General features: G+C 41.8%; 1 protein-coding gene across 1 annotated transcript in view; it reads right to left on the bottom strand.

Moving 5' to 3' along the window:
* The window catches only part of OTUD7A (OTU deubiquitinase 7A), a 148970-nt gene that overhangs the window by 76966 nt on the left and 49257 nt on the right, over positions 1-22747 (bottom strand). The window contains exon 3 of the mRNA XM_055417999.2: positions 3009-3191. Within this exon, the coding sequence (XP_055273974.2) occupies positions 3009-3191 (183 nt within the window). The remainder of the gene's footprint in view (positions 1-3008; positions 3192-22747) is intronic.

Raw genomic sequence — 22747 nt, forward strand, 5'->3', positions numbered from 1 at the left:
ACTATTGTGTAAACAAGCAATAAAAAGAACCTAAACATAATTGAGGGCACATGGAAGTAGGAAGGGAAAAGATAAAAACAGGGTAAAATATAGCTGTTGATAAGTTTTAAAAATTAATAGAGAGAAAACCTCAATATAAGTTTTAATAGGACAGAGGTAACTATAACATGAAGGAGAATACATAACTTTCAAACTAGTTGAAAAATTTACTTAGCCAGAAAAAGAAAAGGAGAAAAACACATACAAAAAAAGCATGGCAAATAAAACATGCAACATAAAGAAGCACAGATAAGACAATAATAAAAATAAAATAAGTAGATTAAATTCACAGCTTAAAAGACAGACTCTTGGATTGAATAACAGAGTGATACTTGATGATGAATTACTTATAAGAATTATATTTGATATACAAGGATAAAGAAAGGTTGAAGAAATGTTATTCTAGGCAAATAGGAACCAAGAGAAAGGCAGGGAAGAGGTTTCATATCAACTAAAACAGATTTAAAGATAAAAACAATTATATGGGACATAGAGACATTCTATATATTGTTTAAAAGCACATTAGAGCCAGATGACCTCACAATTATGAATACATATGCACCTACAAATACGGCCCAAAATGTAGTGGAAAGAGAAGAAAAGCTAAGAGAAGAAACAGATAATGAGCATTAAACTTTCTAATTCAAGTTTGGCTTTTCTGGACAACAGAGTAAGTAAGCATAGGATAATAATCCAAGATAGAGTTTCCAATATAGCCTGAATAATCAGGTTGAGCTAACAGAAACAGACAGCAATGACTCACAGCATGGGAGGGTTGACCTAAGGCAATAGGAGAATCAGAATCCACTGTTTAAATATTCAGAGGAGTATTAAATCATTTCAGGTCTTATGATTGTATATGTAGAAAATAAAAGAGACTCTCTGAGAACAACAAGTATTAATAAGAATTTATGACATGATTGGATAAAAAATAAATTGCTTTTCTCTGTGCCTAAACTCAACAGAATGTGAATAAATGGAGTGGTACATGCAATATTCTTGAGTGGAAAAACAGTACTGCTGCTGCTGCTGCTAAGTCACGTCAGTCGTGTCTGACTCTGTGTGACCCCACAGACGGAAGCCCACCAGGCTCCCCCATCCCCGGGATTCTCCAGGCAAGAACACTGGAGTGGGTTGCCATTTCCTTCTCCAATGTGTGAAAGGGAAAAGTGAAAGTGAAGTTGCTCAGTCGTGTCCGACCCTTAGCGACCCCACGGACTGCAGCTACCAGGCTCCTCCATCCATGGGATTTTCTAGGCAATAGTACTGGAGTGGCTTGCCATTACCATATGCTAATTATCCCCGAAATAAAATAAAAACCCAATCCACTTCCAATCAGAATTCCAATTTTAAGATTAATATGGTAGAATAAATATCCAAAAATAGTGAAAAAGTTTTGAAAAAGAACGGCGATAAAAGAACTAGCCTTTGCAGAGTAATACTGTATGAAGCTATATGAGTCAAGTAGAGCCGGTTGGGTGGTCACACAGAGTCCAGAAACAGAGCCAAATACATTCTTGCTAAGTTAATGTACAGCAAAGTTGGCATGTTAGTTCAGTAGGAAAGGGATGCTTTATTTAATAGATATGCTAGACTATCTCATTCTCAATCCAGAGAAGTAAAACTAGATTCTTAGCTATTATCTATAAAAATTTCAAATTGCTTATAAGACCTAAGAACAACATTTAAAAAACAAATACAAGAAAACATGTCAGTAACTTTGAATTTCAGGAGAATTTCTAAAGAAAGGGAGAGGTCACCCATTAGTCATGAATGTTTAGTAATATAAACATTTTGTAAGGCAGAATTTTCTGTGAATAGTGATAAGGCAAATAATACTGTGGGGTATATACATATGTATATGTATATACATATATATGCAAAATATATTTGTAGTTTAGTCTTCGTTATAAAGAATGCTACAAATTGACAAGAAAAATGCAAACAAAACAATAGAAAAATGGGCAAAGTACGTGAATAAGTATATCACAGAAGAGGAAATCCAACTGGCTAACAAGCAAATGACAAGATGAAACTACCCTTCAAAGCAGAAAAACAAAGTAGTAAAACCATCATGAGAACACCCAGTCCTGGCAAGAATGAAGGGAAACACCCAGTTTCATACACGGTGAACAGAAATGTGTTTGGGAACCAAGTCCTGAAGTTATTAAACAAAAAAACACATGTGTTGGTACAGCAAATCCACCTTGGAAATGCCAACCTACAGAAATAAAAGCACTAGTATGTACAAATTATGGTATAAAGTTTATTATAGCAGTGACTGTAGTGTCAAAAAACCACCACTAACACCAAAATCTAAGAAAAAACAAAATCACCGTGAAGAGACATGGTTTAAAAAAATCGTATACTACAGTGTGAAATATGAAGAGAATATGATCGTGATTTATTGCTCAAGGAAACCAGCGCTCTGCCAAGCGCAGTATCTGCATCTGACTTGGGTGTGTCTGCATTCTGAACAAGCAAAGTAAGGAGGAGCAGAAGGAGACAGAATAGGATGGGGCCACTGGTTAGTCTCTGGGAGGTGTGGGAGATGTGGAGAAGAAAACTCTCACGTTTCCTTTATATATCTTTGTCACAATGAAATTTTCCCACTTTCGTAATTAAGACATGGAAAATGAAACACACGGGATAATGAACATCAGTGTAGAACAGGTTTGGAGGCTATGCCGCTTGGGAAATAGTTTTGCAAGGGTGAGAGATGTCGAGTCTGGGAAAACCAGGACCCCAGGAGGAACATGGGGTCCCAGAGAAGCGCACTCGCTCTCCCTCGCCCCTGAGGCAGGGACGGAAGCTGTAAACGACAGGGTGAGGCGTGGTGCCTGAAGAGCCCCATCTGCCTGCAGCTGGGAAAGGCGATGGCCTCTCCCTTCTGTGCACCCCTGCCCCAGCCCCCTTGTAAACCATGCTGGACCAGGAGGCTGGTGCCTGGCGGGCCCTGCAGCAGGTACCTTGGGCGATGTCGTCCTGCCTGGGCAGGCAGGGCCGCTCGGCCGTGTGCCCGGGCGGGGGTGGCTCTCGCTCAGGCTGTTTGGGGCACCTGCCCTCGTTGAACACAGGTGGCAGGTTGGCTGTGTGCACCTGTCGGAGCTGCTCATAGTCACTCAGAGCGGCCGTGAGGTCCCAGTTTTTGCCTGGAGATGAGAAATGACAAGAGATTACAATACTGAGGCATGAATAATGGCCACATGTTAGGAAAGAACCACGCTAAGAAGGGTCTCTGTTAGCACCTGGTCACCCAAACTCCCCGCCAGTAGTTGTTGTTTTAAAGTTCTTTTCCTTTTTTTTTCACTCAATGGTTTTTCATATTGTCGGAGAGTTGTACAACTATCCACACTATATAATCCCAGAACATTTTCATTACCCTTTTTTTTTTAAAAAATAAAAAATACCTGAAGTATAGTTGATTTACAATGTTTCAGGTGTACAGCAAAGAGGCTGTTATACCTACACGTACATAGGTCTATTCTTTTTCAGACTCTTTTCCATTACAGGTTATTACTAGATATTGAATATAGTTGCCTGTGCTATACAGTAGGCCCTTATAGTTTTAGTTCTAATTTTTCGAAGGAGTAAAATGGTCTGATGTGTACTCGCTAAAAGCAGAATTTCTCACCCATGCCTGAGGTCCCTCTGAGGTACATGACATACCTACTATCCTGGCCTTAGATTCATAGACCCTGCAGAACCTGCCATGCCTGTGAAAACCTAGTTGCACAGCTTATTTTCCGAGGGAAGCAAAGCACAGAGGAAAAAAAGTAAAAACAATTTCCACGTTTTCTTTGGGCTCTCGCTCAGTATTTTAGTGCTTCCTTGAAGCTTAGTTTGGAGAGGGCAGAGGCTCGGGGTGGGGGGTGCTCGCTGAGTGGGAGCTTTGGTGGGAGGTCACCTCAGAGCTCAGGGGATGAACTGGGTGAGACACCAGGCTAGACAGCTGTGCCCACCGTGGGCACACTTGGCAGGAATCGGTGCTGGGGGTTCACAGCATGAGGGGAAGCTGATGGGGTCTGGACTCAGAGGGGGAGCTCTGATCCCTAACTCTGAGACTTGGTGGACTTCCAATGGAAGGAAGGAGGTAGCACACACTGCATCCATTAGGCAACCATGTACTTTTTAAAGGCAAAGAATTAAAAGCTTAGCTCTAATTTTAAAAGCAAATAAAATTTTACCTTCTCCCAACTAACTTCAAAATGCAAGTATTTACTATATTGACTAATTATGTGGTACAGACAACAGAACGAGGCTTTGAATGTCTAAAATAATATCTGAACATCTTCCTCTGGTCTTCCTAATTTTTTTCTGCCACAGACTTGATACTATCAATCAGAAAATGTTTAAATTCCATCCTACAATCATTTACAATTTAATCATATTTTTTTCTTTCACAGTCAGGTAACAAAGACACAACAGAAGCATCTTTGCATATCTTAGTGGGGAAGAAAAGCAAATGAAATCATTCAGGTTATTCAACTGAACCTCAGCAAGGTCTGGGGGTGTTTTTGTAAGTGGTGACAGGTGGGGTCCTTTGTGGAAGGCAGCCCCATTACTGTTTAGTAGTTGTGTCATGGAAACCAGTTGAAGCAGAAATAAAAGCACTCTCTTTCACTCGTACATACAACTAACAATCACAGTGTACACACATTGCCTGTGTGATCACAAATGCACTTTCAAGTCTAAGTGCTTGTGTCTATCAAATGGGCATCCATGCTCCAGGGTGTGGTCTACCGAGGGCAGGACAGGCTCTGCCTTTAGGGACATTATTCCTTAGCAAGGGCGATGACCTGGGTGGGCACGTCGCTCTAAAGCAGGGCCAAGGGTAGCAAATGTCCTAGGGAGGGCTGAAACTGTCGGGGAGAAAGGGCAGGGAGGGGGAGGTGGAGGAGAGGCACTGAGAATGCAACCTTATCATGGAATGCAGACGTGTTAATATGGGCGCATGTATTAGCAACAACACCAGACCACGACACTGGCTGTGAGGGAAACAGCCCGCGTGGAGCACTGAGTGAGCCGGGGATTTCATCGTCCTACAGAGCCACGGGGAGCAGGCATTGTCCTGGCTCCTCACAAACAGAAAGTGAGGCTTAGAAGGTTGCTGCACCACAGTGTTTGCATGTGAACCCTCCAATCTCATCTTTCCACCGACTGCATCTTCCTGCAGGGCTGTTCTGTACACAAGACCTGGTCCTAGCAGAGCTGTGTCCCACTCTGACTCCTGCTCCCAGGAGCCAGCCAACTGTGCTTCTTCTCCCACCCTCGGGAAAGAGAGTGTCCTGGCTGTTACTACTCATTCCCGACAGGAGATCCTTCCAGAACCCCTGATCTACGTCCCATCACAGGTGATCAGGCTGGAGCATGAAGGAAGCACCCCAGTGATCATGCATAGCCTCTGTGGACCAGCGCTCCAGGGTGAGGGTATGTTCCTTCTGCATGCCTAGAGGATCAGCTGGGGTTATGCTGGGAAGCACATGTCCAGCCATCAGCAAAGGCCAGTCCGCTCTGATCTCCCACCCAGAGACCTCTCACTCACTGATTTTTCCCACTTGCTCTTGCCTCCATTGTATTCTCCCATCACTGCCTGGGACTCCTGCTCAGTTTGCTAAACACCGGCCCATATCCTTAACAGGTGAGCATCCTGGTTCTAACCTAGGCCACATCTCTTAGCAAATGGAGATCCAGTAAGTATGAGGTGAGAGTGAAGATGGAGGGAGTGGCATGGTCCACAAATCGCAGCTCCCAAATGAGCCCCAAGTGCTTGACTTTAAGATTTTAAGGAATTCAGAATTCCTCAGGGATCCAGGACCCCAGTGTCTATGCATGTGGAAAGGCTCCATGAGGCCACTGAAGGGGAAGCAATCATGACAGACAGCAGAGTTCTCAGAAGTTGAGGGGGTCTGAGGTCTGCTTCCAGCTCTGCACAGTTCCACAGACAGCAGCTCAGGACAACCAGGAACGCAAGTGGTAACTTACAGACACGTGGACGGGGATGGATGCCCCAGGGATGAGCTTGACACTGGCGGGTCATACAGACTGTATCCAAAGACAGAAAATACAACGGAGAGGGACAGGCTCCTGGTGGCCTAGGAGTAGGGTTTGGTGCTCAGAGAGCACACCTTTCAAGATCCCCCTTCATCTTGTCCACTCTTAAGTCTGGGAGAGTCCCAACAGATGACACATGAGGGAAGATGAGGCGAAAGGGCACAGAAGCCCACCATGGTGGCACTGCCATAGTGAAGGAGTGGGCTGAGGCCGGGCGGAATGCACAGCTGGGTGACTGGGGCAGCCACAGGCTCCGAGCCCTGAAGCCAGCTCACTTACTAGAGTAGGGCTCAGCAGAGAAGTAAAGAGCCCGGGCTTTGGGTCTGGCCCCACTCTCTGGCTACTTCCGAGACAGTGAATGCAGCATACCACCTTGGGAAACCTCAGGTTACGTTTCTGTGCGATTGGGATAATAAAATGCACCGAATGAAAGTTCCAAGGAGGGGTAAGTGAGGCGAGGAGATTACATTTGTACAGTTCTGAGCACATGGATAGCTCTCAGTGTTAAGACTATTCATGACAAGTTTTCATTTATTATGAATAGTCTAACCTCTGTCACTTATGGTTGAAATCCAGCTTGCAAGTGACAGAACTGAGATTCAAATCCAGGTCTGTCTTGACCAAAGCCTAAGCTTCTGGGGGCTACAGTTCCCTTGAATCTGACCTTGTTTTGGGGGTCGGGGCTCCTGGCTGCTGACCACCCTTGGAAACTCCCTCTCCCGTGCCTCTCCTGTGTTATCATGACTCAGTAACAGGACTTTCCCTCCTTCCGGATCCCTCCACCCGCACCTTGCCAGTGTTTTCACCTGCTGGGTCTTTACTCTGCTCCCCACAGACTCACCTGTACTACATGAAATTCTCATTCATGTGTTACTCAGGCCATCCCCTAAACACGAGCAGACCACCAGGCCACTAGGAAGACACCACAAGGCCTCTGTCCAACATGACATCCTAACAGCCCCTTCGTCCTATGACTCTGAACACTCTGTCCCCATTGCTGGCTCCTTCACCTTTCCCTGCCCTTAAAGCACACGGATCCCCCCGCCCCCCACCCCACCATTCTTCTTGTTCTGTTTTTCCTCTTAATTTATATCCCATTTTGAAGATTAAGTCCACCTCTATGGGAATAACCATAGGTCTAGTTACAGTCTGTATCCTAAGTTTCCAAGTCAAATGTCCAACAATGGCAGATGCCAGTCAACTGTCTAATCAATAGTCCCCTCCAATTCTTTAAGTGCATAATCCTGATTTGATTTGCAAGAGCAATTTGCACAGCTAGAAATACTCATTTTTCTCCTGTAGCCGACCTGAATTTCCAATGATGTTCCAGCAGTATTGCTCCAAGGACAGTATTTCTGGTAGGACAGTATCACTGTCTGCAATTTCTCAACTTGAAGCCTCGAGAGGTGGAGGCAGTTGCCTGATAAATGTCTGTCACGTGCAGGTGACTGGGGTACCAGCAGGTACAGGTTTTACCTTCCAGCTAGTCTACTGGTGATGTGCTTGTATTTAAACTTCTAATTCATTTTATTTTTGTCTTAACAGGAACATCAAGTGGGGTTTGACCTCAAGTTAAACCTGTATTTTGTTTTGTCTCTTGAAGGGGTATGTATGCTTTAACTGAGCACTAAAGCATCACACATCCATTAAGGAAAACAATGAAGCAGAGATGTACGAGCCCACGGGAAGCTGTGAAACAGGAACTGACCAAACTCCAGGGAAAAAAGAGAAAAAAAAGAGTTAAAGTAATTTCAGAGATGAAGTTCCATTATAAGGAAGCATAGAGAAAACAGGTACAGATGCCAAGATAAAAAACATAAAAATGAAAATTAGTAAAGTGAACAAAATGAGACAGAAATAAAGAAACAAAAGGTTACAGGGGAAATGGTAGATAGAGATTACAGGTGAAAGAAACGCCACATATACATGATTGGAGCTCAAAATAAGAGAGCTATGATTAAAAGGGAAAGCATTTTTCTTATCATAGGGAAGTAATTTACTGTTCCCTTATCATCAGGCAAACTCAACAAAATGGTATGCTAAAATGAGATGGTAATAAAATTTCATGAAACTTTAAAATAAAGATAGCATCTATCACGTGAAATCACACTGCATTGAACAGGCACTGCGGTCCACATCTGGGGGCTTGTGGTTCCCTTTTTGGCTGATTCTCAAAAAAGAAATAAAAAAAAACACATAGTACCATGCCCATATATTATGCTTTATCTCATCATTTCAGGAAACTTTTCTGTATGTGTGCATGCTCAGCCATGTCCAATTCTTTGTGACCCCATGGAGTGGAGCCCACCAGGCCCCTCTGTCCATGGGATTCTCCAGGCAAGAACACTGGAGTGGGTTGCCATTTCTTCCTCCAGGGCATCTTCCTGACCGAGATCAAACCCGTGTCTCCTGTGTCTCCTGCATTGGCAGGCATATTCTTAACCACTGTGGAAACTTAATTCACACAAATGTAAATATTAAACAATTTAAAATGTACAAGCTCCACAATATCCTTCCATTAATTAAGAAGAAACAAAAATGGGATAGCCATCATCTAGTGATCTTGGGTATCCAATCAGGGAAAAAGGGAGGAAAATCAGGAGCAGAAGTGTCTGTTTCAGGAGAGAAATCTAAGACAACCAATCACAGATTTAGCCTTTCAAAACAGAGAATTTCTAACATAAATACTTGATTTTACACATTGAAAGGCCACAAGAAGATTGACCTAGTATAATAAAGAAATATAAGGACAGTGTTCATGATATAGCCTTATAATATTATTATGTTTTAAAGATAAAGATAATTATTCGACTACTTCAGCAAAAAGGAAGAACAATCAGGCTGGTAACATAGTTCCTGGCAGCCAAATGCAATGCCTGAAGATCCTGAAAGAAATAAAGAAGTGTGAGCTAAGAAATGTTTATACCCATCTAGGCTATTCTTTTGCGGATAAAGGCTACAGACAAACCATTTAAAACAGGTATGAGTTCAGGAAATAAGAGTCACATGGATTGTTCTTGAGAAAATTATGAGAAGATGAGTACCAGGCAGTCAAGAATGAATGGAGGTTTGGCAAAGGGAAATTGAGGGAGCAGTAAATGTATTTAAATGCACAGCCAAGTAAAAGCAAAGGTACAGATACAAATGACAGAAGGGAATATTCTGCCAAAACAAAAATGGTAGGAAGCAGGGTCTACCACAGGTGCTTCAGCTGCACTACATGGGAGTACAAGATAGCATTCAAAGTTGGCAGATCAAATATACATATCTGAACACAGATAAATTGTTGTTGTTCAGTTGCTAAGTTGTGGCCAACTCTTTGGGACCCCATGAACTGCAGCACGCCAGGTTTCTCTGTCCTTCACTATCTCCTGAAGTTTGCTCAAATTCATGTCCATTGAGTCGGTGATGCCATCCAACTGTCTCATCCTCTGTTGCCCCCGTCTCCTCCTGCCTTCAATCTTTCCCAGCATCAGGGTCGTTTCCAATGAGTCCACTCTTCGCATCAGGTGGCCAAAGTATTGGAGCTTCAGCTTCAGCATCAGTCCTTCCAATGAAAATTGAGTTGATTTCCTTTAGGATTCATTGGTTTGATTTCCCTGCTGTCCATGGGACTCTCAGGAATCTTCTTCAGCACCACAGTTCAAAAGCACCAATTATTCAGTGCTCAGCTTTCTTTATGGTCCAACTCTCATATCTATACATGACTACTGGAAAAATCATAGCTTTCACTAGACAGTCTTTTGTCAGCAAAGTGATGTCTCTGCTCTTAAATATGCTGTCTAGGTTTGCTAAAGATTTTCTTCCAAGAGGCAAGCACTTTTTTCTGGCTGGAGTCACTGTCCACAGTGATTTTGGAGCCCAAGAAAATAAAGTCTGTCAATGTTTCCACTGTTTCCCCATCTATTTGCCATGAAATGATGGGACTAGATGCCATGATCTTCGTTTTTTGAATGCTGAATTGTAAGCCAGCTTTTTCACTCTTCTTGTTCACCTTCATCAAGAGGCTCTTTAGTTTTTCTTCACTTTCTGCCATTAATGTGGTATCATCTGCATTTCTGAGGTAATTGACATTTCTTCTGGCAGTCTTGATTCTAGCCTGTGTTTCATTCAGCCCTGCATTTTACATGATGTACTCTGCATATAAGTTAAACAAGCAGGGTGACAATGTACAACCTTGATATACTTTCCCAATTTTGAACCAGTCCACTGTTCCATGTCCAGTTCTAACTATTGCTTCTTGACCTGCAAACAGGTTTCTTTGGAGTCAGGTAAGGTGGTCTGGTATTCCCATCTCTTTCAGAATTTTCCACAGTTTGTTGTGATCCACATAGTCAGAGGCTTTAGGGAAGTCAAACAAGCAGAAGTAGATTTTTTAAAAATTCCCTGGCTTTTTCTATGATCCAGCAGATGTTGGCAATTTGATCTCTGGTTCCTCTGCCTTTTCTAAATCCAGCTTGTACATCTGGAAGTTCTCAGTTCATGTATTGCTGAAGCCTAGCTTGAGGGATTTTAAGCAATACCTTGCTAGCATGTGAAATGAATACAATTGTGTGGCAGCTTGAACATTCTCTGGCATTACCCTTCTTTGGGATTGGAATGAAAACCGACCTTTTCCAGCGCTGTGGCCACTGCTGAGTTTTCCAAATTTCTGACATACTGAGTGCAGCACTTTAGCTGCATCATCTTTTAGTATTTTAAATAGCTCAACTAGAATTCCATCACCTCCACTAGCTTTGTTTGTCGTGATGCTTCCTAAGAGCCCACGTGACTTCACATTCTAGGATGTCTGGCTCTAGGTGAGTAACCATACCTTCATGGTTATCCAGTTTATTAAGACCTTTTTTGTACAGTTCTTCTGTGTATTCTTGCCACTTCTTAATCTCCTCTGCTCATGTTTGGTCCTTTATTGTACCCTTCTTTGCATGAAATGTTACCTTGGTATCTCTGATTTTCTTGAAGAGATCGCTAGTCTTTCCTATTCTATTGTTTTTCTCTATTTCTTTGCAATGTTCACCTAAGAAAATGTTCTTATCTCTCCTTGCTGTTTCTGGAACTCTGCATTCAGTGGGGTATATCTTTCCTTTTCTCTGTTGCCTTTCACTTCTCTTCTTTTCTCAGCTATTTGTAAGGCCTCCTCAGATAACCACTTTGTCTTCTTGCATTTCTTTTTCTTGAGGATGGTTCTAGTCACCACCTCCTGTATAATAGTATGAACCACCATCCATAGTTCTTCAGGCACTCTGCCTACTAGATCTAGTCCTTTGAATCTATTCATCACCTCCACTGTATAATCATAGGGATTTAATTTAGATCATACCTGAATGGACTAGTGGTTTTTCCTACTGTCTGCAGTTTGAGCCTGAATTTTGCAATATGGAGTTTATGATCTGGGCCACAGTCAGCTCCAGGCCTTGTTTTTTTTTTACTGATGGTATAGGGCTTCTCCATCTTCAGATGCAAAGAATATAATCGATCGGATTTCGGTATTGACCACCTGGTGCTGTCCATGTGTAGAGTCATCCCTTGTGTTGTTGGAGGAGGGTGTTTGCCATGACCAGTGTGTTCTCTTGGCAAAACTCTGTTAGGCTTTGCCTTGCTTCATTTTGTACGCCAAGGTCAAACTTGCCTGTTACTCCAGGCATCTCTTGACTTCCTACTTTTGCATTCCAGTCTGCTAAAATGAAAAGGACATCTTTTTTTTTTGGGTGTTAGTTCTAGAAGGTCTCGTAGGTCTACAGAGAATCATTCAACTTCAGCTTCTTCAGCATTAGTGGTTGGGGCGTAACTTGGATTACTGTGATGTTGAATGGTTTGCTTGGAAGTGAATGGAGATCATTCTGTTGTTTTTGAGATTGTAGCCAAGTACTGCATTTCAGACTCTTCTGCTGACCTTGAGAGCTACTCCGTTTCTTCTAAGGGATTCTTGCCCACAGTAGTAGATACAATGGTCATCTGAATTAAATTCACCTATTTCCATCCATTTTAGTTCACTATATCCTAGAATGTCGATGTTCATTCTTGCCATCTCCTGTCTGACCACATCCAATTTACCTTGATTCATGGACTTAACATTCCAGGTTCCTAGGCAACACTGTTCTTTACAGCATCGGACTTTACTTTCCCCATTAGACACATCCACAAATGGGTGCTGTTTCCACTTTAACTCAACCTCTTCATTCTTTCTGGAGCTAGTTCCTGGTTTTTCACAGTAGTATATTGGGCACCTACCAACCTGGGGAGTTCATCTTTCAGTGTCATATCTTTTTCCTTTTCATACTGTTCATGGGGTTCTCAAGGCAAGAATACTGAAGTGGTTTGCCATTCTTCTCCAGTGGACCATGTTTTGTCAGGCTCTGACTAGCAGGGACATGCCCTTAATCTGTTCCACGTAGCTGGATGACACACCTGGTGCCCTGGTTGCCCCACTGCTTGTCCTCATTTAATGTATAAACCTTCACTGGCTGCTGGATGTTGGTCAAAGTGCTGCCCAGGGGTTGAGGCAGAGGTCCCGCTGGAACAGCTGGGAAGGGGATCTGGGGAAGATTGGAATTGATGTTGGAGGACACCCAGGAGCAGAGGGTTCCCTGGCCTCACTGCTGCCACTGGCTGCCCTGGGGCTGATTCATTGCCCAAGAGTGGAGGGCGAACATATATAACAGTACTAAGGAAAACACTAGAAACATGTGAATGATATACTACTAACTAAATTGGATGGTAGATGAGAGAGTGGGAAAAGGGAGAAGATATAAACTAGTTTTATTGAGGCAGATCATTGACACCAACTATAAGAAAAAGGGAAAGGATAATACATCAAGGTAGAAGTTTTTAAATAATCACAAGATAAAAATATAACTTCTAAATATCAGAAAGATATTTTAAATGACAAAACTAACCAGTTCCATTGATCTATATATCTGTTCTTATGCCAGTACCATGCTATTTTGATGACCGTAGCTTTGTAATATGGTCTGAAATCAGGGAGCATATCTTCAACTATGTTCTTTTTTCTTAAGGCTGTTTTTGGGATCTTCTGCGTTTCCATACAAATTAAAACTTTTTTTTTTGTTTTAGTTCTGCCAAAAATGCCATTTTAATTTGACAGGAATTGCACTGCATCTGTAGGCTGCCTTGGGTTATATGGTCATTTTAACAATATTATTCTTCCTATCCAAGAACAAGGTATGTATTTCCATCTGTTGTGTCAGCTTTTATTTTTTCATCAGGGACTTATATTTTTCATAGTACAGGTCTTATGTCTCCTTAGGTAGGTTCATTCCTAGGTATTTTATTCCTTTTGATGCAATGGTAATTTCTTAAATTCTTTGTTTTTCTTTTTTTTTTACTTTTTGTTTCTCTTCCAGTTTTGTTGAGATATAAATGACATATAGTACTATATAAGTTGAAGGTGTTCAGCGTAATGATTTACATACATCATGCAATGCTTATCACAGTAAGTTTAGCAAAAATTTATTATGTCATAAATATAACATTAAAGAAATAGAAAAAATATTTTTCCTTTTAATGAGGACTCTTAGGATTTATTCTCTTAACTTTCATATATAACAGATAGGAGTATTAATTATATTTATCACATGGTATTAATTTCCCTTTTTGATCTTTTGTTATTAGTGTATAGAAATGCAACAAATTTCTGTGTATTAATTTTGTACCCAGCAACTTTACTGAATTCATTGATGAGCTCTAGTAGCTTTCTGGTATCATTTTTTCTATGTACAGAATCATCATCTGCAAACAGTAACAGTTTTACTTCTTTTCCAATTTGGATTCCTTTTATTTCTTTTCCTTTTCTGACTGCTATGGCTAGGAATTCCAAAGCCCAGAAATACACCCACGCTCATATGGTCAATTTATCCACAACAAAGGAGGCAAGAATATACAAGGAAGAAAAGACAGTTTCTTCAATAAGCAATGCTCGAAAAACTGTACAGTTACATGTAAAATAATGAAATTAGAACATTCTCTAACAGCATCAACAAAGTAAACTCAAAATAGATTAAAGATCTAAATGTAAGACCAGATTCTATAAAACTCCTAGAGGTAAATATAGGCAGAACACTCTTTGACATAAATCACAGTAATATTTTCTTTGATCCATCCCCTAGAGTAATGGAAATAAAAACAAAAATTAACAAGGGGGACCTAATTAAACTTAAAAGCCTTTGTACAGCAAAGGAAACCATAAATAAGACAGAATGGGAGAAAATATTTACAAATGAAACAACTGCCAAAGGATTAATATCCAAAATATACAAGCAGGTTATTCAGCTCAATATAAAAAAAACAAACAATCCAATCAAAAAATGGGTGGAAGATCTAAATAGATATTTCTCCGAAGAAGACATATAGATAGCCAACCAACACATGGAAAAATATTCAGCTTCACTAATTATTAGATAAATGCAAATCAAATCAAAACTACAATGAGATATCAATTTATACTGATCAGAATGGCCATCATCAAAAAATCTACAAACAATAAATGATGGAGAGGGTGTGGAGAAAAGAGAACCCTCCTACACTGTTGGTGGGAATATAAATTGGTACAGCCACTGTGGATAACAGTATGGATGTTCCTTAGAAAAACTAAAAGTAGACTTACCATATGATCCTGCAATCCCACTCTGGGCATATCTGAAGAAAACGCTAATTTGAAAAGATACATGCACCCCAATGTTTATAGCCCCACTCTTTTCAATAACCAAGACAGAGAAGCAACCTAAATGTCCACTGACACGGGAAAAGAAGACGTGGTATGTGTGTGTATATATGAATATTTTGATGTTTAGTTGCTCAGTCACATCTGACTCTTGGCAACTTCACTGACTGTAGACTGCCAGGTTCCTCTGTCTGTGAGATTTCCCAGGCAAGAATACTGGAGTAGCATGCCATTTCCTTCTCCAGAGGATCATCTCGACCCAAGGATTGAACCTGTGTCTCCTGCAGTGGCAGGCGATTCTTTACAACTGAGCGACCGGGGAAGCCCCACAATGGACTATTACTTAGCCATAAAAAGAATGAAATAATGCCTTTTTCAGCAACATGGATGGACCTAGAGATCCTCAGACTAAGTCAGTCAGAGAAAGACAAATACCACAGTACACCACTTACAAGTGGAATCTAAAAAAAAGATACAAATGAACTTATTTACAAAACAGAAACAGACTCACAGACACAGAAAACAAACTTATGGTTACCAAAGGAGACAATGGGGCAGGGGGGAAAGATAAACTGCAAGTTTGTAATTAATATATACACACTGCTGCTAAGTCGCTTCAGTCGTGTCCGACTCTGTGCGACCCCATAGACGGCAGCCCACCAGGCTCCCCTGTCCCTGGGATTCTCCAGGCAAGAACACTGGAGTGGGTTGCCATTTCCTTCTCCAATGCATGAAAGTGAAAAGTGAAAGTGAAGTCGCTCAGTCGTGTCCGACCCTTAGCGACCCCATGGACTGCAGCCTACCAGGCTCCTCTGTCCATGGGATTTGCCAGGCAACTATATATAAAATAGTTAAACAACAATGACCTACTGTATAGCACAGGGAATGATAGTCAATATCTCCTAATAACGTATGAGGGAAAAGAACCTGAAAAAGAATACATATATATGCATAACTGAATCACTTTGCTGTACACCTGAAACTAACACAATATTGTAAATTAATTACACTTCAATAAAATATAATTACATTAAACAAAGGAAAAAAGGAAAGAGGATAGTAGTACATAAAAGTAGAATTTTATTTTATTTTTTATTGGAGGCTAATTATTTTACAATATTATATTGTTGGTTTCGCCATACATTGACATGAATCCACCCTGGGTGTAAAAGTAGAATTTTAAAAAGTAAGCGTCTGGTCCCATCACTTCATGGGAAATAGATGGGGAAACAGTGGAAACAGTGTCAGACTTTATTTTTTTGGGCTCCAAAATCACTGTGGATGCTGATTGCAGCCATGAAATTAAAAGACGCTTACTCCTTGGAAGGAAAGCTATGACCAACCTAGATAATATATTAAAAAGCAGAGATATTACTTTGCCAACAAAGGTCTGTCTAGTCAAGGCTATGGTTTTTCCAGTGGTCATGTATGGATATGAGAGTTGGACTGTGAAAATCGCCAAAGAATTGATGCTTTTGAACTGTGGTGCTGGAGAAGACTCTTGAGAGTCCCTTGGACTGCAAGGAGATCTTTGTATTAGATCCAGTCCATTCTAAAGGAGATCAATCCTGGGTGTTCATTGGAAGGACTGATGCTAAAGCTGAAACTCCAATACTTTGGCCACGTCATGCAAAGAGTTGACTCACTGGAAAAGACTCTGATGCTGGGAAGGATTGGGGGCGGGAGGAGAAGGGGACGACAGAGAATGAGATGGCTGGATGGCATCACTGATTCGATGGACATGATTTTGCGTGAACTCTGGGAGTTGGTGATGGACAGGGAGGCCTGGCGTGCTGTGATTCATGGGGTCACAAAGAGTCGGTCACGACTGAGCGACTGAACTGAACTGACTGAATGCAGCTAGTTAAAGAAAAGGATTTTTCATATTACTTTAAAAAACAAGGACCAATTTGTGCTATATATGGGAGCTATATTCAGAGTGAAGGGATTCAGAAAGGTTATAACTAAAGGGGAGGAACCATGGTTTATCAGGCAGAGACAAAACAATAACAATAATCATAACAACAACAAAAGGCAATGTCGGTGGTCATAATCTTCCATCACATAAAGCAGAAATTAGGCCAAAAGGCATTAAGGAAGATGAGGAAGGCCACTTTATAATGCTAAGGAGTTCCGTTCATAGTGGAGATGGATTAATCATACTGCTTATTTTCTGTATTTTCGAAGTCTTGCTGACCTGTGAGAGATCACTCTTCCCAGAACTCTCAATTTTTAGTAATGAAAAGTGACTCCCCAGCAAGTATGCCTTTCAATAAGAAAAACAAGCCAATCCAGAGCCCACACCCCCAACCACCTCCTCTGTCAGGCTCTCCTGATCTGGGCAATCGTCCAGGGCCAGAGATGGCTCAGGGGCAGCCTCTCCATGCTGGAGCCTGCTGAAATGACTCAAATCAGTCACTCCTAAAGCCAACTACCCTGCCTTGGCCATTCCTTCTTTATCCTGTGTCCATGTCACTTCCTCTGCTTTCTGTCCCTGATGCTTCCCCGTGGCCCTGTGTGCTATGACTCCCACCTCTACAGTACTGGGAGGAAAACTTTCTTGCTTCATGACAGTCATTTCTCTGTGTGTGTGTGTCTTACTAGACCCAGTTAAAACAAATCGCAGGCATATATCAAAATAAGACATAAGAAATATGAATATATGCATATTAGATAAAAAGTAGAAACTCTAAACCAGAAATTACTCTGAGACACTAAGATAAGCACCCTGACATGGGCTATTCACAGAAGAATGCCTGCTATTTTATGGCAACAGCCTCCTGACCTGTGAGCCCATGACAACAAAGGTTTGTTTTTGGGCTCAGCCCAAAAATCTGCTGTGGGTCAGCTCCAGCTCTGCAGCTACTCTTAAAAACTGCCCTTCAATGTGTCAGAGGGACAGAAAGTCCTGGAGTATCTCCAACTAAGGATCAAACACTCTGACTCAGAAGTGTCACCTCATTTGGGTTCACAACTCCATGGCAAAAACTAGTCAAAGGGCCCATCCAGCCACAGGGGCCAGGAGGATTAATGCATCCCTGTTCCCACTAGAGGGAGGCAGAGAGCTGGAAATATTCTGTTAATAGCACCAATACAAAGGATACAGAATTGACATACATGAAAAATAGTCTTCAAATACAAACAAAAATAAATTAGAAGATATAATGGAAGATAATATTCCATTTATAATAGCAACTAAAAGAAACATACTGAGAAATGAACTTAAAAGACATGTGTAAAACACACATGTGGAAAAGTTATGATATCCCCAAAGGCACAAAAGTAGAACTGCATACATTATATTCTTAGTTTGGAAGACTCAATATCACCAATTCTTCATAAACTAATTTGTAAATTTAATCTTACCCCATAAATATAAGCATGTTTTTTTCCTTCTTGGAGTCAGACATGTAGAGTTTAATGTTCATTTGGAAAACTAAGTAAGAATAACTAGGGAGGCTCTGAAACATAAGAGCAGCAAGAGGGGACGGGGCACTTCCAGGCACCAAACCCACCCCACTGCCTCGATAACAAGTACATGAACAATCAGACAAAACCATGCAATGTAAGGGGAAATCCCAGGGAGACTTCTATTTATACAAAATATCAAAAGGCAAATGTCAATTGGGAAAATGCTTGCAACTTCTAACACATACAAGGGCATCATTTCTGAGGCAAGTCTGTTCACGAGAACGTCTGAAGAGGGGCATGCTGTGGGGGATGAAGGTGCGATAGGGCCTCATCTGAATTGGCAGGTGGCATGGGAGTGGGGGTGCCCTTCAGAGATGTCCATTATTCTGTGGTAACGGGATAGGCTGGGGTCTGGAGCCCTTTGCTGCAGTGCTGCAATACTTGTACCTGGACATCTCTCCTCAAGCAGTAATATACAAAGCAACCGTATGGGACTGAAAACAACCTCATGCACGTGTTCAGTTCAGTTCAGTTCAGTCGCTCAGTCGTGTCCGACTCTCCGCGACCCCATGAATCACAGCACGCCAGGCCTCCCTGTCCATCACCAACTCCCAGAATTCACTCAAACTCAAGTCCATCGAGTCGGTGATGCCATCCAGCCATCTCATTCTCTGTCGTCCCCTTCTCCTCCCGCCCCCAACCTTTCCCAGCATCAGAGTCTTTTCCAGTGAGTCAACTCGTCACATGAGGTGGCCAAAGTATTGGATTTTCAGCTTTAGCATCAGTCCTTCCAATGAACACCCAGGATTGATCTCCTTTAGAATGGACTGGTTGGATCTCCTTGCAGTCCAAGGGACTCTCAAGAGTCTTCTCCAGCACCACAGTTCAAAAGCATCAATTCTTCAGTGATCAGCTTTCTTCACAGTCCAACTCTCACATCCATACATGACCACGGGAAAAACCATAGCCTTGACTAGACGGACCTTTGTTGGCAAAGTAATGTCTCTGCTTTTTAATATACTATCTAGGTTGGTCATAACTTTCCTTCCAAGGAGTAAGCGTCTAAGAAATAGAGGAAAACAACAGAATAGGAAAAACAAGAGATCTCTTCAAGAAAATTAGAGATTCCAAGGGAACATTTCATGCAAAAATGGGCTCGATAAAGGACAGAAATGGTATGGACCTAACAGAAGCAGAAGATATTAAGAAGAGGTGGCAAGAATACACAGAAGAACTGTACAAAAAAATGCACATGTAGTTAGGGCAAATTCTGGACAAAAAGATTCAAAAGACAGAAAAACCCAGCTGCCACTTCTGAAGAGAGCAAAAGCAGGGTACTGCACATGCCCCCTGCACACACATACACCCCTACCCTCACCTCATATTAAGGAACATACTTACCCCTCGCTTAGCAAGTGAGTGAGCAACGGAACCTGTTCTTTATTCTTGCTCCCACCTGCAGCAGCAGGGATTCCAATAAAACCTTGCCTGAATTTTTTGTCTGGTCTCTAGTCAACTTTTTTTGATTAGGGAAGGCTAAGAACCCTGGCGGGTATCAGTAAGGGGTTGAGCTGTTACACTCGGACATAAAGAAGGCACTGGATGGGGGTGCCCCCAGGAGGGTAGAGTCTTGGGTGAGGTGACATCCTCTGGTTAGGATGACACCTCTGGAGGCCTTAGGGGTGAGCCACAAGCAGCCATGGCTTCCCATCTGGGCACACAGACCAGATACAACAGGTGGCATGTCTCTGTTTTCTCCTGGGTGGTGCATGTGTGTGCATGTGCAGTGTGTATGCTTTCTGCCTGGAACCAATAAGGAAAAAAAGACTAACTATTCAAAAGACACACAGGCAAAGAACATGAACAGAGAGTTCACGAAAAAGAATTATAAATGTCCATGGAACATAAGAAACATGAAAAGATGCTTGATTTTATTCACAAAAGAAATGCAACTTACAAATATATTAGAAAAAAATCTGCGAAACCATTTTACACATATCAGAGGGTCAAAATGCAAAAGTTGGCAACCACCTGGTTAGCAAGTTAGTGGGTCTTGCTTAGCTGCTGAATGGTGAAAGTACAGAAATGATATTTCCCCCAAGCAAGCAAGGCAATTTCCCAGGATTCGCCAGAATTATAATGCCCTCATCCTGTGACTAAGCCATCCCACTCTGGGAATTTATCTTATGGAAATACCTATAAACATGACAAACCTAGACAGTGTATTAAAAAGTAGAGATATTACTTTGCCAACAAAGGTCCATATAGTCAAAGCTATGGTTTTTCCAGTAGTCCTGTATGGATGTGAGAGCTGGACTATAAAGAAGGCTGAGCAATGAAGAACTAATGCTTTTGAACTGTGGTACTGGAGAAGACTCTTGAGAGTCCCTTGGACTGCAAGGAGATCCAACCAGTCAATCCTAAACGAAATCAACCATGAATATTCATTGGAAGGACTGGTGCTGAAGGTGAAGCTTCAATACTTTGGCCACCTGATGTGAAGAGCTGACTCGTTAGAAAAGAGCCCAATGCTGGGAAAGACTGACGGCAGGAGAAGGGAAGTGACAGAGGATAAGATGGTTGGACGGCATCATCAACTCAATGGAGGTGAGTTTGAGCAAGCTCCAGGAGATGGTGAAAGACAGGGAAAGTCTGGCATGCTGCAGTCCATGGGGTCGCAAAGAGTTGGACATGACTTAAAGACTGAACAACAATAAATATGGGCTGCCGTCTATGGGGTCGCACAGAGTTGGACACGACTGAAGCGACTTAGCAGCAGCAGCAGCTACAAGATGGTCATCGCGGCACTGTTTATAACAGCAAAATAATGAAATGAGCTAAATGCCCACCTATAAAGGAATATTTAAATAAACTACAGTCCACTTCCCGCCCCCGACATACTGTTCTGAAGTGCATGAAGGAATGATGAAGGGGCCACAGGAAAGTCTCCAGCATACCCTAGGAGTGAAATAAGCCAGGTATGAAATATTCATAATGCCACGTTTTCAGTAAGGACAGAAAAATACATATATAAATGCTTACTTGCATCCGTTTACACAAAAGTTGGAAGGGTAAGTAAGAAGCTAACAGGTCAGGGAGGAATTGGGTAGAGGGCACAGAAGGGGGTTCAATGTTTTAAATGTCTTCTTCTTTTAAGTTTTGAATTGTTTGAATACATTAGTTATCTAAAACATACAGTAAATAAAATTTTAAAAGGATTTAAAATAAATTACCCAGTATTTTAAGTGTTTTAGAGTGAGAAATTTTCCATACTGTTTTGTCTTCCATATTGCCGTAAGTTGAAGATCCCATTTACATTTTGCAGGCAACAACGCTGAATTTCCTGGCTATTAAATGCAGACAGAGATAGTAAGAACCAATGGAAATACCCAGTCCTCTAAGCTAACTGGTAATTATACAGTTAGTTTTAGTTGGTTTATTTTTATAGAAAAGTGTAGAAGGAAATTAGTCCACAGGCTGCCTCAACTAATCTTCCAAGAGATCATAGTTCACGAGATGCTTGTCCAAATATAACATATCATAATAAAACAAAATTATACAACTGACATTTTGGATGCATTAATAAAAATTTATTAGCACTATTTTGTATTCTGTTGTCAACTATAGTATGTGCAGACAATTTAAACAAAGGTTGAAGGACAAGATATGTTACATTTGTGAACTTTCACTCTGACTCACTGCAAGATGTCTTTTGTGAGAACTGCTCTACAAAGCAGCTGTTTTCAGGATGATCAGTGACCTTGATGCAGATAAATCCAAGGTCACTGCTCTGTACCCATTCATATAGCTGACCTCTCCATCCTTCCTGATTCCCTCTTCTTTCTGGGGGTGGTGGGAGAAGCAGTATCTAATGCACAGCATGGTGTCTGCCACTTTCACTTCTAAGGCATTACATTCTCTTACTCCAATGCTGCCCTATTCCTCTCCTTTAAATAGCACCTCTTCTTCCTTCACTGAATCTCTAGATGTCATCCTTCAGTGCTCAGATCTGGGCCAAACTCTACTGGGAGGTGTCTGAAAAGAATTTTTGTATCTGATTTAAAGGGATGTAGACTCAACAGGCGAGCTGCCTTGTGCAGGTCCCCACTCTTACTGACTACCACGTAGACCTGATGATACCTGGGGCTGCAAACATGAGGTAACAAGCATGAACATGAAAAGGCCAAGGGCTAAGAATGGCTGAGTGAGGGGATGATAAAGAGCCTGAGGAAGTTTCTTGACAGATTACTGCTAGCAACCGGCTAACTAATACAGAGAAGAGAGGCCATCAGAGGACAACAATGAGACCTAAGTGTTGTGCATGAATACAGGGTCTGACGAAGGACCTAGGTGCAGCTCTAACTCAGGCTGGGAGGATGATCAGAGGTGCTTTCTGGAGGATGTCTCACTTAGGCTGAGACCTCAGAGCAGAGGAAAGCTATTTTGGCAAAGGGTCAGGAGGAGGTGAGCAGGGAAAGGACAGCACCTGAATAAACCTGTAAGTATCATTATCTGGCACATTTGAGCACTGAAGGCAGTTCCATGTGAGTAAAGCCCAGAGGG

Source organism: Moschus berezovskii, chromosome 21 (genome assembly GCF_049115385.1).
Source record: "Moschus berezovskii isolate FMDL1 chromosome 21, NW_MosBer_1.0, whole genome shotgun sequence".
Classification (NCBI taxonomy): Eukaryota; Metazoa; Chordata; class Mammalia; order Artiodactyla; family Moschidae; genus Moschus; species Moschus berezovskii.